We start from the raw sequence: 20,628 nt of genomic DNA on the forward strand, positions 1-20,628 counted from the left end.
AGCACAAACATACCTTAACATTTCAACTGTGGCATATGCTAAGGAGATAATTGTTAGATATCTCTGTTGTTCGAAGATTCTGCTAATGCAATACTTAAAGGGACATTTAGCCCCGGCTGGTGTGGCTCAGTTGCCAGTCAGGACACATGCCCTGGCTTGATCCCTGGTGGGGGGGGGGCGGTGCGGGAGGCAGCTGATTGATGTTTCTCTCTCCCTTCCTTCTAAAATCAAAACTTTTTAAAAAATATATTTTTATTGATTTCATAGAGAGAGAGAGAGAGAGCTAGAAAAATCACTGATGAGAATCATTGATCGGCTGTCTCCTGCATGCCCCCTACTGGGGACAGAGCCCACAACCTCGGCATATGCCCTGACTGGGAATTGAACCATGACCTCCTGGTTGACAGGTTGACACTCAAACAGAGTCATGCTGGCCGGGCAAAACTTTTTTTTTTTTAAGGCACATTTAAACAACCACTTCTGTGATTTAGGGCAGCGGTTGCCAACCAGTGGTCCACGGACCACTGGTGGTCCATGAGGTCTGAAAGGTTGGCGACTACTGTTTTAGGGAACAGGCAAATCTCTGGTTGAAGACTGGCCTCTCCATCACCGCTGCTTGGATGTTGACGCGTCCTTTAACCTCTATGCCCCTGAAATTCCCTTATGTTACATACATAACGTGGTGACAATATACTTCTCCGATAGAATTACTGAGTCATAAAGATCATAGAAGAGGTTACTTTTATGTACTTCAACTCCTAGAGAAAAAAGCCCAAAGTATTTAACATTCTATTCAATTTCTAGCATGTTCTGTGAGGGCCTTGAAAATAAATTTTCCTCTTTCATATATAATTCCCCTTCCCTTTACTGTTTATAGAACAATTGGATGACTGAAGTTCTCAAAATGAAAACTAAAGCCAGAATGGTTCTATTTTGCTCCCTCTGCTGGCCTAAGGGCAGGATGGTACCAGGTGGGGAAAAGTAGGTTTACAGTGTATGTGAGTTTATTCCTGTATTATTATTTATTAATTATTGGATTATTTTTTATACAAACAACTGTAAAGCTACTTTTGCCCCACCCTGTACTACCTGAGACTAATAGTTCAAGATCACTTAAATATTTACTTTCATGAACTTGACTATAAAGATGTAATAGCATTGCACATAAAGACAAAAACCCCCCGCAAAAAACAGATTCAGATCCTGGTGGGGTACCTCAGTTGATTAGAGTGTTGTCTCCATACGCCAAGGTTGCAAGTTTGGTCCCCGGTCAGGGGACACACAAGAAGCAACCAATGACTGTGTAAATAAGTGAAACAACAATTCGCTATTTCTCTCTCTAAAATCAATAAATTAAAAAAAAAGGGGGGGACACACCCCCCTTGTTTCAGCTCTTATAGACCTGATAATTAAAAGCAATTTTTTTATGTCTACTTTCTACTTTTAACTATTATTTATCCTGGGGTTCAAGTCCAGAATTTTTTATTTTTTTTTGGTACAAAGGCTAGCTGCCCTCCATTATTTTCAAAATGATTAAGATTCTGCTCCTTTATATTTAAGGTTGAAAACCACTGAAAACACCCAAATTTTCCAATTTCTTATATTTCCTTTGCTTTTTCTTCCATTTATAGTTCCACTAATTTTTACAACCACATAATTTAGTTCCAAATTTACAGGGTTTTATTTACTAATTTAACTGTGAATCGCTTTTTTGTATTCAAAGTCTTAGATTATGTATTTGAAAACTAATTTATTAAACCTCTGTACACAAAGACGATAGATCATACCTGTGTCGCAAGCTTATATGAAGAATGAAGTTATAAAAAAATAAAAGGGTCATTAAAATTGATGTATGTAAATCACTTACAAAAATATCCCAAGTGGGATAAAGCTGCTCATCCCTGATTTTTCTCATTTGGTTGTCGAAGTTGAAATGTGAATTTAAAATGGTTAGAATTTTTTCTTTAAAAAAGTGATCTATTAAACTTATATACAAGATAATTAGCAAAATGTAGAAAGGGAAAACAATGTACAAAAGACGATAAAAACCATCACTCTGCACGGACACTCACAACCCAAAAATAGTATAAGCAAACTACCTCTAAACCTCTATACTCACATTCCCCCACGTTGTTAGCAGTGAGAATAAAATACGGTAAACCAGTGAGCCTGATCTTTCCATTCATTAAAACAGGCCTGACTTTAAGCCACAAATAAGCCTCGGACAGATTTTTAAACATGGGAGGGACAAACAGGAAGACGGTTCATCTGTCCACTTAGTACTAGTGACCAGGACACAAAGGTGTAGATCATGAACTAGGTCTTGGTGCTGTGTCAAGCAGTTACTCTGAAGTCTTCTTGTTTTTCTGCTGGTTTCGGGGTGAGTTCTTTAACAAGTTTCTTATCCTGAGGTACATTCCAGTCGATTCTGCCATATTCTCAAATTCGAATGGCATTATTCCAGTTGCGAACTTGCTCATATCAGGGATAGGACTGTGAGTTTTAGTGGCTGTGGAAGGACTGGGGTCCAGGGGCAGGAGCTTCTGGCTGCCTCCGTTCCTGATGTCACAGTTCGAGACCACACTGCCGTCATCGAGAGGCGCACCTTCAGAGCCTCCCTCGGCAGACTCCTCCTTGTCCTGCTGACAAAGCAATGTCGCGTCGGACTCTGGACTCTCTGGATGTTCAACTTCTGATTTCTCTGCACAAGTGTCCTGTTCCTCGGCCTCAGGCTCATCTGGCACCTGCTTTTCAGATGGTTTTCCCTCTGGGACAGGCAGCTCTAGCTCGTTTGGACAAGGGGAAGAGGCAACCGAATTTCCAGTTAAAGGGGTGTCAACAGGAATGTCAGAATCGCTGTTGACGCTCTCAGCCTGCTCCAGGGCTGCCCATATCCGCCTCTGCTGCTCTTCGAGTTCTTCCAGAGTCAGCGTGTCCTCCTCCGTAGGCGCAGGTGCTGTCCTGGTCTGTGGTGAGTCACTGGGAGTCAGTGGTGGGGTGCCCTTGGGGAGCGGAGGAATGAAGGTGGGCGAAGTTCCCCGTGGTAGTGGAGGAGTGTTAGGGGGCAATGGTGGCTGAAACCGAGTAGCATTCCCACTCGGAGATACATGCAGGGCCTCTGCATCTGCAATAAGAAAGGCAAGAAACTTTCAGTTGTCAGAGCACTTGGCTGTACTAACATGTGTTACTTGAACTTGGGGATAGTCAGAGATTCAATGGCCAAAAATAACTGGCTTGAAGGGGAAAACCCTGTGGATACTCATACATGACCTGCACCTTATCCTCAAGCCACCTGAAAACAGGGACACCTGCAGGGGAAGCTACGGGACCTTCCAGTGCCAGGAACATTAACCAACCCCTTGGCAAATGTTTTCATGCTGTTACATCATGTTAGAGCTAGACACTATGAACAGCAGCATGGAGATACAGAATAATTTCTAGGTTGTCTCCTGTAGCTGAAGATGGAATTCGCGAAAGAATGCAGTAGAATGCTTGGCTGGAAATGCAGGCTGGCTGGACTGCTGAGTGTGTGGAAGGCAGGAGGAAACAAAGGTAGGCAGACGAGGCAGAGACAACCCTCGGGCTTATTTCTAATTCTGTGTCTCTAGTCTAGACTATTTGCCTGACCGGTGGGTTCATATAGCTAACTGGTCACTGGTCATCACCAGCTGGCTGTCCCCCACACACAGCAGATCCAACCTGTGCAAAACAAAGGATCTTCTTTCAAAATCTGGACTCTTCTCCTATTTGCCATTCTCGCTAATGGCAGCACAAGTAGTATCTGGTTAAAGACTCCAAAACTGAACCCTGCTGATCATCTGAGTCCTCCTTTCCTTCTGCCGCACCCAGGTCCTTGGGTCTCCGGGGTCCACCCTTTCCTGAAGATTGTCATAGTCACTACATTATTTCAGGCCATTCCTGTTTGTCACTTCAATAAATTCAATAAAAATTAGAAACAAAACAAAAAAATCACACAACACAGTTGGGAAGAATAACTGGGGAAGCTTGGCTCGGCTCTGCCTACGTCCTTGGACCAAGCTGCCACTGCTGGTCTCCGAGCATTGCCCCATCCGAGGGGCCAGGCCAGATGCAGGACTGCTGGGGCGCAGGGGGAGAGGTGATGAGGGATCTAGGTCTGCCTAACTCAGGAACCCAGCACACTGGCCCATGCATCTGTCAGACCAAGTATGTCTTCCAACCCAGCTTTTACCGCTGACAGTGGTGATGCTCGGATCTCCAAGAATAAAATTTACTATTTAGTTGGTGCTCACAAAGAGCTTCTTCTTTCTTACGGAACTCAGGAGCATGCGAATTTGTTCTACCTTCTCAATAAAATCACAAGATGAGGTGAAACCTACCTGAGTCGAGCTCCATGTCCGCGGGGGAACCCGAGCTGTTCCCCTTCTGCTTCTTTGGACTACAAGGGCTGGACCGAGACGAAGACCTCTTGGAGCCAGACCTCACACTCGGCTAACGGAGGAACCAAACCACAGTTACAGCGGGCAGACAAGAAATGAAACTTCATCCATCCCTTCACTTAAACATGACGCAGAAAACCAATCCAGAACCAAGTCCATGTCACTGGCGAATGCAGCTACCTTTTCCTTTTGATTCACCAGGAAACAGTAAGAGCTTTTATACAGAGCAAGCGAGGCAATAAGATGCTAACGCATTACAGAATCCCACAGCCACATGCAATACGTTTCTATAGAAGACTCTGAAAGTCTCTTTACCGCTTGGAAGTTTGAAGTAAGGTAACTGGCAAACACATCCTTCTGCTGACAGGCCTGCATTGGTATAGAACCAAACATCCTCCATTCCTAACGACGAGAAGAGAAGGAAGGAATAAGCGTGTACCTAGGAAACGCCATGCTTTGAGATTTCTGTTCAAAGGAGGTAAAGTGGAGGTATCAAATTACATTTCTGCTTCATACGTGACTTTTCCTTTTTGGGGGAATTAATGAAAATAATGGTGCATTGAAGGAAAAAAAAAAACACCTCAACTCTGCCTACAGAACAGTCAGGACTGAATACTAAGAGCTACTTGACAAAAATCACTTGGCCCCAAAATGTCCTGCTTACTACAGGAAGAAGTTATAAGCAGTACCAACAAGGGCTCTTATCCAGCCTGGCTGGCCCAACCCTCTCCCGACTGCTCACTGCTCATTCCTCCTGACACATTCACTTGTGCTGTTTTCTATCTTCTGTTCTTTCCCTTTCAAAACTGATTACTCATCTTTAAGGTCCCACGTTTCTCTCTCATCACCAATAGCACATTCAACAGTGACTGTTACTAAGAATCACTCTGGGCTCTTGTCAAACCTGTAGATTCCAGAGACTGAGTCCATTAAGTCTAAGGGAGGGACTCAGAATGTGCATTTCCTATGAGGCCGCAAGGGGATTCCCATGTGGGCCGGGTCTTGATCCACTTTCAGAGGCTCTGATGGCTTGTGCCAGGCAATTCAGCCCTTAATTTAGCCCATGCATTTTTTAAATTAAAATACTGCTGCTATTATCACCATCACAAGAGTTAATTGTTGAATTTTGAAACATAAGAGTTGGAAAAAAGTGTAGAAATCATTCTCATAAAAGATGAAAAATTTTACTTTGAAAAAAACACAGCATTTTTTTAAGGTATATAAGATTTCACTTAAGATTCTAGTCAACATAAAGAAAATTTAAGAGTTAAACACATTTACTTCTTTATGTAACAGTAATTGCTAAATAAAGCTAACATTTTGAACAATTTACACAGCTCATAAGAATAAAGAAACAATATACTTACATCTGGAATTCCTTTGGGAGTAGATATATTAAAACCTGGATAGTTTACCAATTTCGAGAGATCATAAGTGACATTTTGATTGTGTTGTATTTCTCCAGATTCTGTTTCCCCATCAGCAGCATCTATTACAGACCATCAAAAGGGTTAATATTGCTAGATGCCAATATAAATCTCTCTCCAGACCAAAAGCAGACCTGGAGGGTGCTTACCTTCATGGCAAGAGCATTATTCTGAGAAGGACTTTAATCATAGCATGTCCGAACCACTAGGTCAGAACTGTTCAACAACGTGCACGTGTTACTTTGATAAAATATTTAGTATCTGGCAAATCTGGTTCTTCTATGGGTTGCTTAAAAGTCTATTTTGCACCTGGCTGGAGTGGCTCAGTTGGTTGAGTGTCGTCCTGCATACCGAGAGGTTGCTGGCTCAATTCCCCTCGTCAGGGCACAGGCCTGGGTTTCAGGGTTGATTCCTGGTCTGGTCTGGCCTCTTGATGTTTCTCTCTATTTTTCCCTCCATTTCCTTTCCTCTCTCTCTAATATCAATAAAAAAAATCCTCAGGTGAGGATTTAAAAAAATAAAAAATAGCCTGGCCGGTGTAGCTCAGCGGCTGAGCGTCGAACCAAGAGGCCACTGGTTCGATTCCTGGTCGGGGCACATACCCAGGTTGCGGGCTTGAACCCCTGTGTGGGGCGTGCAGGAGGCAGCTGATCGATGATGTTTCTCCGTCATCGATGTTCCTATTTCTCTATCTCTCTCTAAAAGTCAATAATATGTATTTTTAAAAAATAAAATAAAAATAAAGAGATTTAAGAGACTCTGAATTATCTATAGCCTTTTGTCCAAAGAATCCCTACCCAAATAAGCTAAAAAAGAAAAGAGTTTGAATATTAGCATGACCTAAAGATTTATTAAAAGGACTGTGCTAAATACCTCTTTGGTATTATTTGAGAAGGGGGAGGAGGCGTGATAAATTTTCTAAAAATACTTTTATTTTTAATTGCCTAAGTAATATATAGAAACATTTTCACTTAAAAATATTTAGAGCATTAGAGATAAAACTAAAATCAGTATCCCATCCTTTTTCCTGTCTCAGTTATGGATAAGCACTGTTATGTCTGCTGAATATCGGTTCAGACATTTGCATTTTATAAAAAAGATTTATTTATTAGCTACCATGTGCCAGGCAGGCACTGTGCCACATGCTGGGGATATATTGAATACAATGGATATGGTTTTAGCAATTGTAAACCTTACCATCTAGTTGGGAAAATATATACCACTCAAGTAAAACAGAAATAAATATAAACGGTGACAGGGTCTGAAGGAAGCACACAGGGCACGGTGAGAAAAACTGGAGGACAGTGGGTGAATGAGGTGGTCGGGGAAGGCCTCTAAAATCTAGATGGTTCTTGGCCGAGATCTTTTAAAAATATTTTACATAAATAAGTCCTTAGAGAAAACGCAGGGTTGTTTCATCCATGTGGATTTCTTTCTTTTCACAACATGAGATCAATGACATCACAGTGTGTAAGTAATCCAGAAACTTGCTTTCCACTTGGCATTGCACAGAGATTTTGCCATGTCAGCTCATACAGGTTTATTCCACTCTAAATATTGTAGGGATTCCACAGCCCAGATCTACTGGGGTTTATTTAGCCATTCTCCTGTAGGGCCTTCATGTTGTTTTTAATTTTTACTATCATGTTCAATGCAAAAATATATACACACCCAAGTCCCCATGCACAGTGTGAATATTTTTAGAGTAGATATCTAAGAGAAGAATCCTAGATTATAAGAGGCCATATATATTTTAACTTTTATAGATCTCCTGGCATTGGTGGGTATATCTGTTACCATTACTGAGAAAGGCAAGAACTTAGGGGCACTAGCTGGAGAGTTGGTACTCTGGCCTAGGCAGTCATTGAACAGGTCTAGATAACCATCCGACAATTCTCAGTGAGATTTTAGTTCCTTCTTTGCAAAGCAAAGAAAATGCCATCACGTTATTTTTTGTTGTTGTTAACTCAGCACACACTAAAGAAGACAGCCATTCCTACCACATTTTATTGATTCCTTAATTTTAAAAAAATAGATGACACTGAAGGTGACTTATCTAACCTGATATTACCTTTTCCATCATAGAGCGCAAGCCCTGAATTCTCCAGTTCAGCCTCTTTGAGCCATCCTGGTGGGTATCCTAGCTGGCGCATTCGATATATAAAAGGTGGCAGGCTCTTATCTGTCACACCAAGTGCATCCTGAAGTTCCTCACTAAGTATAAAGAAAAAAGGAAGACGAAATACTTTCTTGTTTGGATGAAAACACACACTATTCCAATGTTTTAAAATAATTCTTACATTACACAGCATGTGGCATGGTGTCTATCAAATATACACAAGGTGTCCCCAAAATACGTATACACACGACGTCTGTAGATTCTATTACATTTTGAAAATGAAATGTATTTTAGTAAACACCACCTTTATAATTATTCAAAGTGTATGTATACATTTTGGGAAGACATCCTGTAGTTAAGACTTCAATGAACGTTTTCAAATGACTTGATGTATATTATCTAGAGCCTTGCTAGAGAAAACTTACATAATGATAATTACCCTAAATACACAATGTCTCAAATACTGGAGAAACAGAAATGGCATTCTATAGGAAACTGACAACAAGTACCTAATAACGCCTGGCTTGAATCTTCCAAACCTTTCTTCGACTTCGTCTGCATGGTACCGCTGCTGAAAGTTCTGATTGTTTGCTTCACCACAGGCATCCAAGTACTCTTTTCTCTTTTCGCTTATTCGAGCAGCATTCCGAGGCTGAATCGTAATGTATTCGAAAAGAATGGTATCAAGCACTTTAGAAATATTTCAGAAATTAAATAAATATAAGCACTTTGCTTAGGTTAAGCAGATTATTTTAGTTTTTAATGTATAAGGAACAAGTATAAAAGAGGCTGGATATTTTAGAAAAATAAGCCAAAAAGAGAAGCAGTCACTTTAATGTTTTATTACCTCAGTATTACCATAACATAAAATCAAGTTTTAAAAATATATTGTCTAAAAATTAACTAATAATCTTCCATTCATTTCAAATACAGAGCACTGTAATCAAGTTTTAAAACAATCTAGTGCCTTAGAATTTAAGTAAATTTTTCAAAATCCAAGACCACAGGAAATTAACAGAGGAAGTTTCTTCATATCACACAATGCCATAAATATGTTGAAAACACTAGAAAGCTCTGGTTCAAAGATATTTTTTTTCATGGGAAAAAACTTTACCATTGAGCAATCTTTCATTTGATGTTCTTCGGAACCACAATTGAAACAGTGAGGCCTTGGCCTATTTGGTCAAAAAACAAAGATTTTCACAATGTAAGTGAAACTATAAAAGCAAATCGATAAAATCCTAGATGACAGCAAAGTGTACCAGAACTTAGGAAGTGCACTGATCACAGATTACTAAAATCTGCAATGGATACACTTTCAGCTCCCGTACTTGGTGATTTAAACAACAGCACTTTTAACCAAGAACTGGATGCTCCTGATTGATCTGTTACCTCTGAGTTTTGCCAGTGGTTCGTACCAAAAGCACCAAGGCAAACAGATCATATTCCTTTAGGCCACATGGAAAGGGGCAGATGGTTTTAAGGCAGCAATCACAGTGACAGCAACAATTTAAACCTTTCCACCCACCCAGACACACTAGGCATGAACCAATAAATTCCAATCAATACCAATTTAAACATTTAATACAGGTCTCTATATTAAAATTATAGCTTAATCTGTAATTTATTTACAGTAAGCCAGCAATAAAGAATATTAACTTTTCAAGCTAAGGAGTTTATGATTTGTGTTGTGTTTTTTTTTTAAAGCAGAAAACAAAATAAAAACAACTCCCCACACAAACCTTTTGGCCTTTACTTGTATTTCTTGCCCTTCTAGAGAAACAATGTGGCTGAAGACTTGCTGGTACCTTTAGTACATTTTATTAAGGAATGGTTATCATTGTCTGCAAAATTTGGTAACACTTTTAAAAGGTGAACTTAATGGCAAGATGAATAAAAGATCTTCATTCACTATGTAGTAGGATACTTGGGTATTTCCCATCCTTCGGTAAGCTGAGGGTTTTCATTTAGTAGCGGTTGCCCCAATTTATCAAGGCAAAAATTAGTAAAATACAGGACACTTCCTACAACCTGCAGAAAACAAGTCAAAAAATATTGCTATTGAAGCAGGAAAAAGAAGACATTGAGTAATGTAAGACTATGATTAATTGTTTTAACAATTTATTTTGGATGAAGTTATTAGAAATAATCAACTCCCTCGTTAAAGGAGCCAGATTTTGATGTGTAAGTAAAAGCTACATGTTTATATTTCCCTATGCCTCCACGATTATTGAGCATTTTCTCTTTGGATCATTACTATCAGCTGTACCCTCTCCAGACTTAAAAAATAAAAACTTGCCCACAACTCTCACTTTTCCTTCCAATTCCCCATTTCTCTGTTTCCCTTACAACAAGACCCTCAGAAAAGTTGTCTGTATATTGATTCCATTTCCTTTCCTCCCAGTCTTTTCCCTCCTTTTTTTTTTGAAAAATCTCATACAGAAAAGTTGAAGAAATGGTATAATGAACACTCATGTACCCTCCATCTAGATTTAACAATTGTTAATTGACATTTTAGTACGCACATCTGTTTTCTCTATCATTCACATACTCTCATTTTTTTTTTTTCAGATTTACTTTTTACTGAGCTGTGTAAACAATGTAAGTCACCACCACTATCATCACAGTATAAGCCATTATTTTATCTGGCCTGAGATGAGTACAATAACTTCCTAGTTTCCAGTTTCCGATTTTTATACTTCACCCCTACGTAATTCAGTATGGGCCTTCTAAGAATAAGAACATTCTCTTATAAACCATCTCTCTACATTCTGTAAGGCCAGCCCTTAGTCCCCCTCTATGTGATTCCAGACCCGTGTTATGAAATATAATTTAAATGCTGGTAACCCCCAATGTCGTCTGACTGCTCCTAGACTCCAACCTTGTATATGCCAGTGCCAACTTGACAGCCCTCACTGGACATGTAAGAGGCTTCTCAAACTCACCTATTTAAAACCGCACTAGAACCCTATCCTCTCTATACCTGCTCCTCCCTCCAGCCTTTCCCATCACAGAAAAGGCAGCAATGTTCTTCCAGTTGCTGAGGACAAAAGCTGGAGTCATTACGACTACCCTCACTCTCATATTCTACATCCAGTTCATCAAAATATTTGATCAGTTCTACTTTCAAAGCATCTCCAGGTTAGAAGTCACTTCTTATCACCATCATCATCATCTTGGTCTAAGCTATTTCATCTCACCTGCAATAAGTGCATTAACTTCTTAACTGGTTTCCAGCTTTCATATGCAACCAGCTACAGACTTTTCCACAGAGAGCCAGTTCTTTTATAAATTCAAGTTATATCACATCCCATTTCTACTTAAAATCCTCCAATGGCTTCTCATCTCACTCAGAGTAAAATCTGAAGTCCTCACTGTGGCCTGGAAGGCAATGTAAGGATCTAGATCAGTGGTTTTCAACCTTCCTAATGCCTCGACCCTTTAATACAGTTCCTCATGTTGTGGTGACCCCCAACCATAAAATTATTTTCGTTGCTACTTCATAACTGTAATTTTGCTACTGTTATGAATCGTAATGTAAATATCTGATATGCAGGATGTATTTAGGCGACCCCTGTGAAAGGGTCGTTCAAACCCCAAAGGGGTCGCGACCCACAGGTTGAGAACCACTGATCTAGATCATCTGCTGTGCAGTCAGAGGCATGGATGAAAAGCCTGACTTCACCACTTCCTAGCTAAGGGGCTACTGGCAAGTTACTTAGTTCCCATATCTGTTTCCTCATCTGTAAAATGAAATGAACGACAGTATCCTTAGGAGGAACATCTGCAATGAGCTTAGAATAGACAGTACTGGCTATGTATAGTGGGCAATGTATGCTTACTTCTGCCCCGGGGCTTTCCACTTCCTCTACTGCCTGGAACTCTCCTCTCAAACTGCAGTAAGGCTCACTCCCTCAAAATTACTCACGTCTTGGTTTAGAGAGGCTGTCACCAAGTACTCACTATATAAACCAAATACCCCTCAGGTACTAACTCCTTAGCCTGCTTTATTTTCCTTCAGAGCACTGCCTTCCCCACTATAATGTAATTCAAGGAGGGCAAGGACTTTGCCTTTCTTAAAATTTTATTACTATGTCCCTGAAACCTACAACAGTCCATAGTACAAAGGAGCATTTAGTAAATAGTTATTAGTATTTATTAAAGAACAATATTAGCCCAGCCAGCATGGCTCAGTGGTTGAGCCTCTCTAAACCAAGACGTGAGTAATTTGAGGGAGTGAGCCTTACTGCAGTTTGAGAGAGGAGAGTTCCAGGCAGTAGGTCATGGTTCAATTCCCAGTCAGGGCACATACCTAGATTGTGGGCTAGATCCCCAGTAGGGGGCGTGAAAGAGGCAGACGATCAATGATTCTCATCACTGATGTTTCTATCTCTCTCTCCCTCTCTCTGAAATCAATAAAAATATATTCAAAATAAAATAAAGAATCAAATTAACAAATGTGTACAATTCCCATTTTCCAGGCAGGTGCCACTAAATCCCAGAATCTCAGTTTAGAAGAGAAATGAAAAGTGATCTGGTTCAAATTCAGAAATCTTTCTTTAAAGTGCCCGATAGCATCTCAGTCTTTGACTCCAGTACCATGGAATTCGCTTTTTTTAAAAAATGAGACAAACCACTTTGTTTTTTACAGGCCTGATAGAAATTCCTACGTACTAAACGTTGAGTTGAAATGTGCCTTTGTTCTCAATCCAATCACTGGCCTAGTTCTGTCACGTGGCACCGCATAGGATGGCCTAAAATGACACCTTTGCAAATAACAGCCTTCATTGCATTTGTAGAGATGTGACCTCCCTTGTAAATCTTTTCAATGAGATGTGTGGGCTCTTCATCACCCCAGCAGCCCCATGTTTTTAAAGCTGTGGTTGATCAATGGGACACAGTACTTCATAAACATGAAAACTAGTCTTCCTCTCATAGAACCCAGGCTTACATCATCATCTTAAAAAAATTATAAGTTGCAAAAAAAAATCACACCAGTGCATCGCCTTGACATTGCTCAATTCCGCACAGGTACTGAAAAGGCCTAAACATAGGTTCGTCCCTGTTAAGCTTCTTCTATTTAAAAAGTTTTCAATTTCATATCTGCCATCTGTGATATTAACTATGTACCCCTCTCAGCTTCAACCATTTGTAAGTTCAACAGCATGTTTTCTACACCTTCCTCCAAGTTCTTGAAAATAAACACAGAGAGGTCGGTCAGGATGAGTCAAGTCCTCCAGGCAATGTTGACTGTGCTTCCAGGTCACAATAAAATAGTCATTAAAAAGCAAACTATAGTATTTAAAAGTTGAAGTCCACACGGTTGTTTGTAACAAATTTAATGAAAGAATGTGTGACCATTTGATGACATGTGACTATCCACATTATCATTTAAATGCTGCCCAACTGACACAGGATAGGAAACATGTACCTGCAGAATTCCAAAGCTAAAATGTCCAAACTTACACTAAAAGCTTCCTTGTTGTTTTCAATGGCACAGGATTCTTCTACTTTATGGTCCTCTTCTAGCATAACACTGGATGGCTGACACAAAGAAAAACACACATTACAAACGGTAACCAAGTTTCAACTTTAAAACTCAAATATTAGCAATTTGGACACACCCACTTTATTTTCTCATACACAATGGTATCATTATGGTATATAAAAGTTTGAATTCACTTGGTCATAACTAGGGTGAGTTAAGTTAAGCTAGGTAGGAATGCTTATGAAAGAAATTTCACAAGTAGGAAAATTAAAAAAGATATACAAACTGTCTTCTGAAGCATTAGCATATACTATGATTTTCGTGTTAATAAATTTATGGAACTTTCAACATTTGAACTGATAAGGCAGACTTTCGTTTCTCTTGAAATCAGATAACCATAAAGATTAAAATATGTAAATTTATATTACTAGTCAATTCTACTATCATCTTCACTGACCTCAAGCCACCAAAATATTCTCAAGTGTACCTTAAATCAAAACGTTAATATTATTTAGTGTTTTCTTATTGTTAACTGTATTTCCCATTTCTTCAATCTTCAAAAATTGTATATAGCCCGGCTGCTGTGGTTCGGTGGTTGAGTGAACCAGGTCACGGTTCAATTCCCAGTCAGGGCACATGCCTGAGTTGTGGGCTTGATCCCCAGTAGCGGGGATGAAGGAGGCAGCTGATCAATGATTCTCTTATCATTGATGTTTCTATCTCGCTCTACCTCTCCCTTCTTCTCTGAAATCAATAAAAATATATTTAAAAAATTGTATATAGGTGAAAACTAAAGGTGATTTTAAATTTAGTTAATCAGAATACTGTTCTCTAACTTCAGACACAGCTCAAGATCCTTATCTGAGAGACTCACCTTAATTTCTAATTTTAAAAAGGCCCCGCAAACATAATTCTGATCTTTTAAACATAAATTCATGCTCTAATATTCACAGAGTAAAATGTCTCCAATTTATTTGGGCATGCTATCTATCTATCTATCTATCTATCTATTTATTTATTTAATGTGTGTGTGTGTGTGTGGGGGGGGTCGGCACATGTTGGCTTTAGGGAAAAAGAATCCATATTCTATAAACTTAAGAAATACAGATTTTGGAGGAGCCTAAAATTAGTTTTCTACACAAATCCCCATGTCCAAGTTAGAAAATGAAAGAAAAGCCTTCAACTTTTCATACAGTCAGGTCTGAATCTGACTCCCATGAGAAAAGGAGCCACGATCCAAAAGAAAGCCCATGGCTGCTGGGCGGACCACAGAGAAAGAAGCCAGGTGAAAGACTGGAGGGGAACAGACCATCTTCATCATTTTGGCTTTGATTTGAGAGGATCCTGGTGGCCTAATAATTAGGAGGGAAAAGCATAATCTACTAATCTTAAAGTCTCTTAAGTTTGAAATACCTGGGGCAAAAGATTAAAGGAAGTCTTTTCCACATCATTTTTCTGCTGTTCCTCAAATCTTTTTACTAAATTTGATACAAATTCCTCTATTTCTTGATGATATTGCCTGCAGGAGAGCACAAAATGGTCAGAACTCAGACAGAGTAAAACAAGGAACAGACTGAAGTCAAGATTATGCCACGTGTCATTTTTGTTACTTTGTTTCAGGTTTATCAAATCATTAACTCTGTAACACTCAGGATCTATAGTTGGTGCCAAGTTCACAAAACAATTATGATAACCCAACATAGTGCTTGGCTCATCAGCGCTAAGAATAAATGGACTTTTAAATAAGTTTCATGTATTTAACTTCTAAATACATAATACACGCAAGTAGTTCCATATCCAAAAGAAGTGAAAGGGTTACACAATGAAATGCCTCCTTCCCACCCTGTCTGTTAGCCACCTATTTCTGCCACACAAAGGCAACCTATGCATTCGGTTCTTCCGCATCCTCCTCCCAGAGACTCTCTATGCACACATAAGGAAATACAATGCATAAATATTAAACTTGAAAAATAAAACAAAAATGCAATGCCAGCAAAACTACTGAGGTCTACTTCCTCCAGCTTTCCAGCTCAAGAACCACATTCATAAAACTTCTTCAGTCTCATGTGGGAGGTCCCGAAGGAGCCCAGCTTAGGCTGCAGTTGGGCAGCCAACTTCCTCTTCTGATTCGAGGATCTGTTAAGTCTCTTTAGCTCTGACATTCTAAGATTTTTGCAGGTGGGTGGTGCGCAAGTTAGACTGCCGAAAGCTAGAGTAGATGCTGATTCTAATCTGAAGGTGACAATGGTGTTAGAGCCCAACTGTGCCGGGCATCTGGCTGCTGCTACACTCACCACCCAGCTTCCCCTCCCCTCAGACCCCCAGGTTCCTCTTCTGCTGAGACAAAGAAGGTAATGGACCTGCCCCACAGGGACCACTCTATGTATGGTTCCCTTTACCTTCTTCACTTTACCCAGCACATAAGAGAACGTGATTAAGTGACATGGGAGGGGGCAAGCAACTGTCTGAAATGTCTAGAACCAATCTTTGAGGAAGGGCCTCAAACCATTTCAGAGCACTAGCAAGCACTGCAGGAATGCAGTCATACTAGACTCAAGCATGCTGAAAGACTTTCTGCAAAGGTCTAGTTTTGATATTAAAAAATATATCATGCCTGGTCGGTGTGGTTCAAGAGCTGAGCATCGATCTATGAACCAGCCAACCAGTGATTCTCTCTCATCATTGATGTTTCTTCTCTCTCCTTTCCCTTCTGAAATCAATAAAAATATATTAAATAAATATACATATAATGTGGGGAAGCTTTGAAGATAGCCAACAGGGAAGACTGTTACCTGACATGGCAAGATAAATGGCTAACATTATTGTTGCAGTGGTACTGTGTTTTTTTTAATTAGGCAGTGGTTCTCAACCTTCCTAATGCCGTGACCCTTTAATACAGTTCAAGTTGTGGTGACTCCCAATCATAAAATTATTTTCGTTGCTACTTCATAACTGTAATTTTGCTACTGTTATGAATCGTACAGTGGGGCCTTGACTTACGAATTTAATTCGTTCCGTGATGGAGCTCGTAACTCAAATTACTCGTATGTCAAATCATAAAGTGAACGAGTGAGACACTGTGACGTTCGCTGCGCCTACTAGCGGTGGGGTATCTGAAGCTGGCTCGTAACCCGAATTTTAGCTCGCAACTCAAAGCAAAAAATCGGCCGAGAGATGGCTCGTATCTAGAAAAAGTCGTTAGTCGGAACACTCGTAAGTCAAGGCCCCACTGTAATGTAAATATCTGATATGCAGGATGTATTTTCATTGTTCACGACCCACAGGTTGAGAACTGCTGAATTAGAGGCTATTGGATTCTTACAGGTGATCACTTAGCTACCTAGGAGGTGGTCACTATTAATATCATGTTTTCCAGTGAGAAACTGGTATGCAGAGAGGGTCAGTGATCTGCCCAGGTTCAGATATGCAGAAAGAAAAAAACCAAATTCAAGTTTATATGATTCTAATGTCCTTGCTCTTCATCAGGATTCCATAAATTTTAGGTAAAAGAATAAGGATGGGAGAAGTACAAATGAAAACAGCATTCTTATAGAAGACATTGTTTCATAAGCACATGAATTCATTATATTTAGAAATGGGAAAATGACTTACTTTGAAATAACATTGTTCATAAATAGAATCTGTAACAAGGGTCCATCTAACTTAGTATTGTTCACCAATATTCCACTAAAACAGAAGTTAAAACATATTCTTAGAAGAGTTAAAGCAAAACTTGCATACATACATATAAACACATGACCTATATAATTCCCAAGTACCAAAGATAATAGTTTCCGTATAAGACCAGGAACACAGTTTTCTCAGGAAAAATCTGTTTCACCACTTTACCTACTTTAACGGTTTTCCACAGAGGTATCCCTTACATAACATGTCTTTAAAATATATCACAAAAAATTAAAAACCAGTTAACCTTTCAGTTTTCAAAGACAAAGTTTCTTTACCTGATGGCTGTTTCTTTGTAAATTAGGGAGGGAGAGGGAACGGAAGGAATGGGTAAACCAGCAGGTTACAAGAATATATTTCTAAAAGAATCAGAGTGAATTTGCCTTAGAACTATATAGGAAAAATACACACTTTATAAATAAATGGATAGGTTATTTTCGGAGGGCAGAGCACATTGCACTAAATATCTCAAATCCAAGATTCTAAAGTCGAGATGGAAAAAGCATACTGTTCTGGATTTCACTTTCAAATACTGCAAAACAAAGCAAAAAAAAAAAGCAACCTGGAAAACTGCAATATACCCCGTCGGGAACCTGGGACCAGTTGAGTCTCTGATTCCTTCTCACCTGCCTCATATTTCTATATGAAATACATCAGTCTGTATTTGGAATTGTTCTCATCAAGTAGAGAAATAAATTTAAAATATAAAGTTGTTTCAACTTGAGCAAACTTCAGTTTATAAAAGATACATCCTGTGTGTAAAACCCCATGTAACTGCATGGTCTTCGGTTGGAGCCCAGCTTGAACAATCAGCTATAAAGACGTTCAGCTGAGGAAATGTGAGTAGGTACTGGGCTGGGAATGTTATCAAGGAAATCATGACAATTACGAGGTGTGATAGTGGTGGTGTGGTTATGCTCGAAAAGTATTTTTTTAAAAAAAGATACATGCTAAAATATTTGGGGTGAAATGTGCGCATGGGATTAGAAGAAAATATGGCAAAATAGTCACTGGGAATGTAAGTGACCAAAAATGGGTACTGATTCTTCTTTTCATATTCTTTGAAATGTCTCATAATATAAAGTAAAAACCAAACAAATGCAATGTTAATTGGATAAATAGAGAAACTTCTGATCTAAACCAAGAGACTTGGGGTACAAATTTCCCCTAAATAATTTTATTTCTTTTTCTTCCTTGGTTTTCTGTAGAATGCTTTATCAGACACTATGGAGGGCACTAATTCTAAAAATAAATTCCTTTTTCATTATTTTAATGTTTACTTTTTATAAATTGGCATAACCCATGACACGTAGTCATTTGAACACAGGTGATTATAATCCACTTTAAAATGCTTAATGTTTAAATAATCAACTCTATTGGAAAACGTGCTTATCTAAAGTATATTTTAATATATAAAAATTATGATTTTTGAGGAATCGTAGTTATAGTCAATAGTTAATAACTAACCAAAAATTAGTTTAAACCCATAAAGTGTGCTCACATAGACGAATAAAGGTAGGGCACAGGGAAGTTATTCTGGAAGGCATCTAAATTCTAAAATTTTAAACTTCTAGTCACCAGGGAAGCCAGTTAGTTACTCCAGCAGGTACCCCGCATCAGGCAGCCCAAAATTCTGAAAGCTTGAAAATATTTGTACTTTAACTAATATTTTAGATTAATACTGTAATTTTAATTGATTTCCCAGAAACATTTGTTGACTAACCAGCTGGGTTGACAATGTGCCTGTTCTGATCATTAAGTCAAAATTTTCTGGACTGTTCCACAAGTATTTTCGCCCAGTAAGTCAGTTTAATGCAATTATGAGAATTTCAAGTGTTACCCCCATAAGTTAAAAAAAAAAAAAAAAAAGGATCATTACTCTGATTTGAGTAGGCTGAACATATAAAAATGATACAAAAGCCCTAACCGGTGTGGCTCAGCAGATAGAGCGTCGGCCTGCGGACTCAAGGGTCCCAGGTTCGGTTCCGGTCAGGGGCATGTACCTTGGTTGCAGGCACATCCCCAGTGGGGAGGTGTGCAGGAGGCAGCTGATCGATGTTTCTCTCTCATCGATGTTTCTAACTCTCTATCCCTCTCCCTTCCTCTCTGTAAAAAATCAATAAAAATATACATTTTTAAAAAAATGATATAAAAATCCTAAACACCCTTTTTATAAAGAAACTATGATTAGATATTAACATCAGGATTAAAAAGAAAAAAGGACTACTATGGTGTAATTTCAAGATCTCATACCTTGGTCGAGTCAGAATGTTCAATTTTCTTTTAAGTTCTTGATGTTATTACGTGTTAAGGAGTATAAGCCCTCATTAAACATTCATAAAGGTCATAAAATTCAACTACTAACTTTCACTTGTGACAGAATGTTATACGGTTAAAAGACACGCAACTACTTTGAAGATGACACGGTTACTGAGCTTCTTTAGATTAATACTGTAATTTTGTTGCAGGGTTAGGCATTTGGACCTAAAAATTCAAGTACAGTTTTCATTCCGTCCAACACAGACATTGCAAAGGCACCATGCCCTGAAGGTGAGAGGAGACTAACAGGCTGGTCCAAAAACGTTATTCAAACAGCAGTGTCCCCTCCACAGCTAAACACTCACTCACTTGGGAAAATGTTCCAAGGCAAAAGCATCCTGATAAGCGAAAAAGTAAATGCGGCACAACAAACTGGTAACGACTTTTGTATTTTGAAATTTTTCATAGTAACATACTGAAGAAAAAGGCATCATGAAAAAAAAAATCAGACTTCGAAACCTTAACAGATAATTTACCAACCGCTTTTAGGGATCTTTAAAATTCTAAAAGGAAAAAAACCCCCACCCGAACCAATACAGAAACTGTATACGAGGACAGTTTCTTAAAAAATACCTAAGACCGTAAATAAACACACTAACAAATCTTGCTAGAAAGGCTGTCATCATGGTAAATAAAGCCAAATGGAAACATTTGGCGCCTTTTCCCTACAGGTTTGCAACGCACCTTCACTTCGGAAGCGATTTCAAAGTGGAAGGACTTGAACATGAATCCCCAATCTCACTCAGGCCATTAACCATGTCGCTTTGCACCCCTCGACTCCTCAAGGCCCCCAAACTCTAGTCTTGGGACCACTAGCTCTGCACAGGCACACACACAAATAAGTAAAAAATACATGAGGTCTACGCCGAAGTCTCACTACCCGATATCCCCCAATACACAACGGTAACAGGACCGCAGTAACTAACCGGGCTGCAAAGAAAATGAAAGCGGGCGACTCCAGAAAGTCTACCATCGAGCCGTTGCGAGAGTCTGAAATGACCCTAAAAACCGGCCCCGGACCGGGTGACGGGAGAAGCGAGTCCGGATGCGGGTCGCCGGGAGGTCGGCGCCGAGGCCCCGAGGCAGCTTACGCAACCCGAACCCCCGCTTCCCAGCCCGCCTCAGGGGGCGAGACAAATTTACACCGGGGGGCGAGACAAATTTACACCGGGT

The 20,628-nt window shown here is 39.5% G+C and overlaps 1 protein-coding gene across 1 annotated transcript in view; it reads right to left on the minus strand.

Annotated features, from left to right (window-relative positions):
- Positions 1-1,730: 1,730 nt before the first annotated feature.
- ZCCHC8 (zinc finger, CCHC domain containing 8) overlaps positions 1,731-20,628 on the minus strand; it is a 19,509-nt gene continuing 611 nt past the window's right edge. Inside the window, exons 2-14 of the mRNA XM_005875453.2 lie at positions 19,390-19,435; positions 17,065-17,139; positions 14,866-14,971; positions 13,431-13,508; positions 9,892-9,995; positions 9,707-9,772; positions 9,079-9,139; positions 8,474-8,616; positions 7,917-8,059; positions 5,786-5,907; positions 4,734-4,820; positions 4,359-4,470; positions 1,731-3,124 (exon numbers count right to left, since the gene is read on the minus strand). Coding sequence (XP_005875515.1) covers positions 2,343-3,124; positions 4,359-4,470; positions 4,734-4,820; positions 5,786-5,907; positions 7,917-8,059; positions 8,474-8,616; positions 9,079-9,139; positions 9,707-9,772; positions 9,892-9,995; positions 13,431-13,508; positions 14,866-14,971; positions 17,065-17,139; positions 19,390-19,435 — 1,925 coding nt within the window. The 3' untranslated portion in view covers positions 1,731-2,342. The remainder of the gene's footprint in view (positions 3,125-4,358; positions 4,471-4,733; positions 4,821-5,785; positions 5,908-7,916; positions 8,060-8,473; positions 8,617-9,078; positions 9,140-9,706; positions 9,773-9,891; positions 9,996-13,430; positions 13,509-14,865; positions 14,972-17,064; positions 17,140-19,389; positions 19,436-20,628) is intronic.

Source organism: Myotis brandtii, unplaced genomic scaffold, assembly GCF_000412655.1.
Source record: "Myotis brandtii unplaced genomic scaffold, ASM41265v1 scaffold463, whole genome shotgun sequence".
NCBI classification, from domain to species: domain Eukaryota; kingdom Metazoa; phylum Chordata; class Mammalia; order Chiroptera; family Vespertilionidae; genus Myotis; species Myotis brandtii.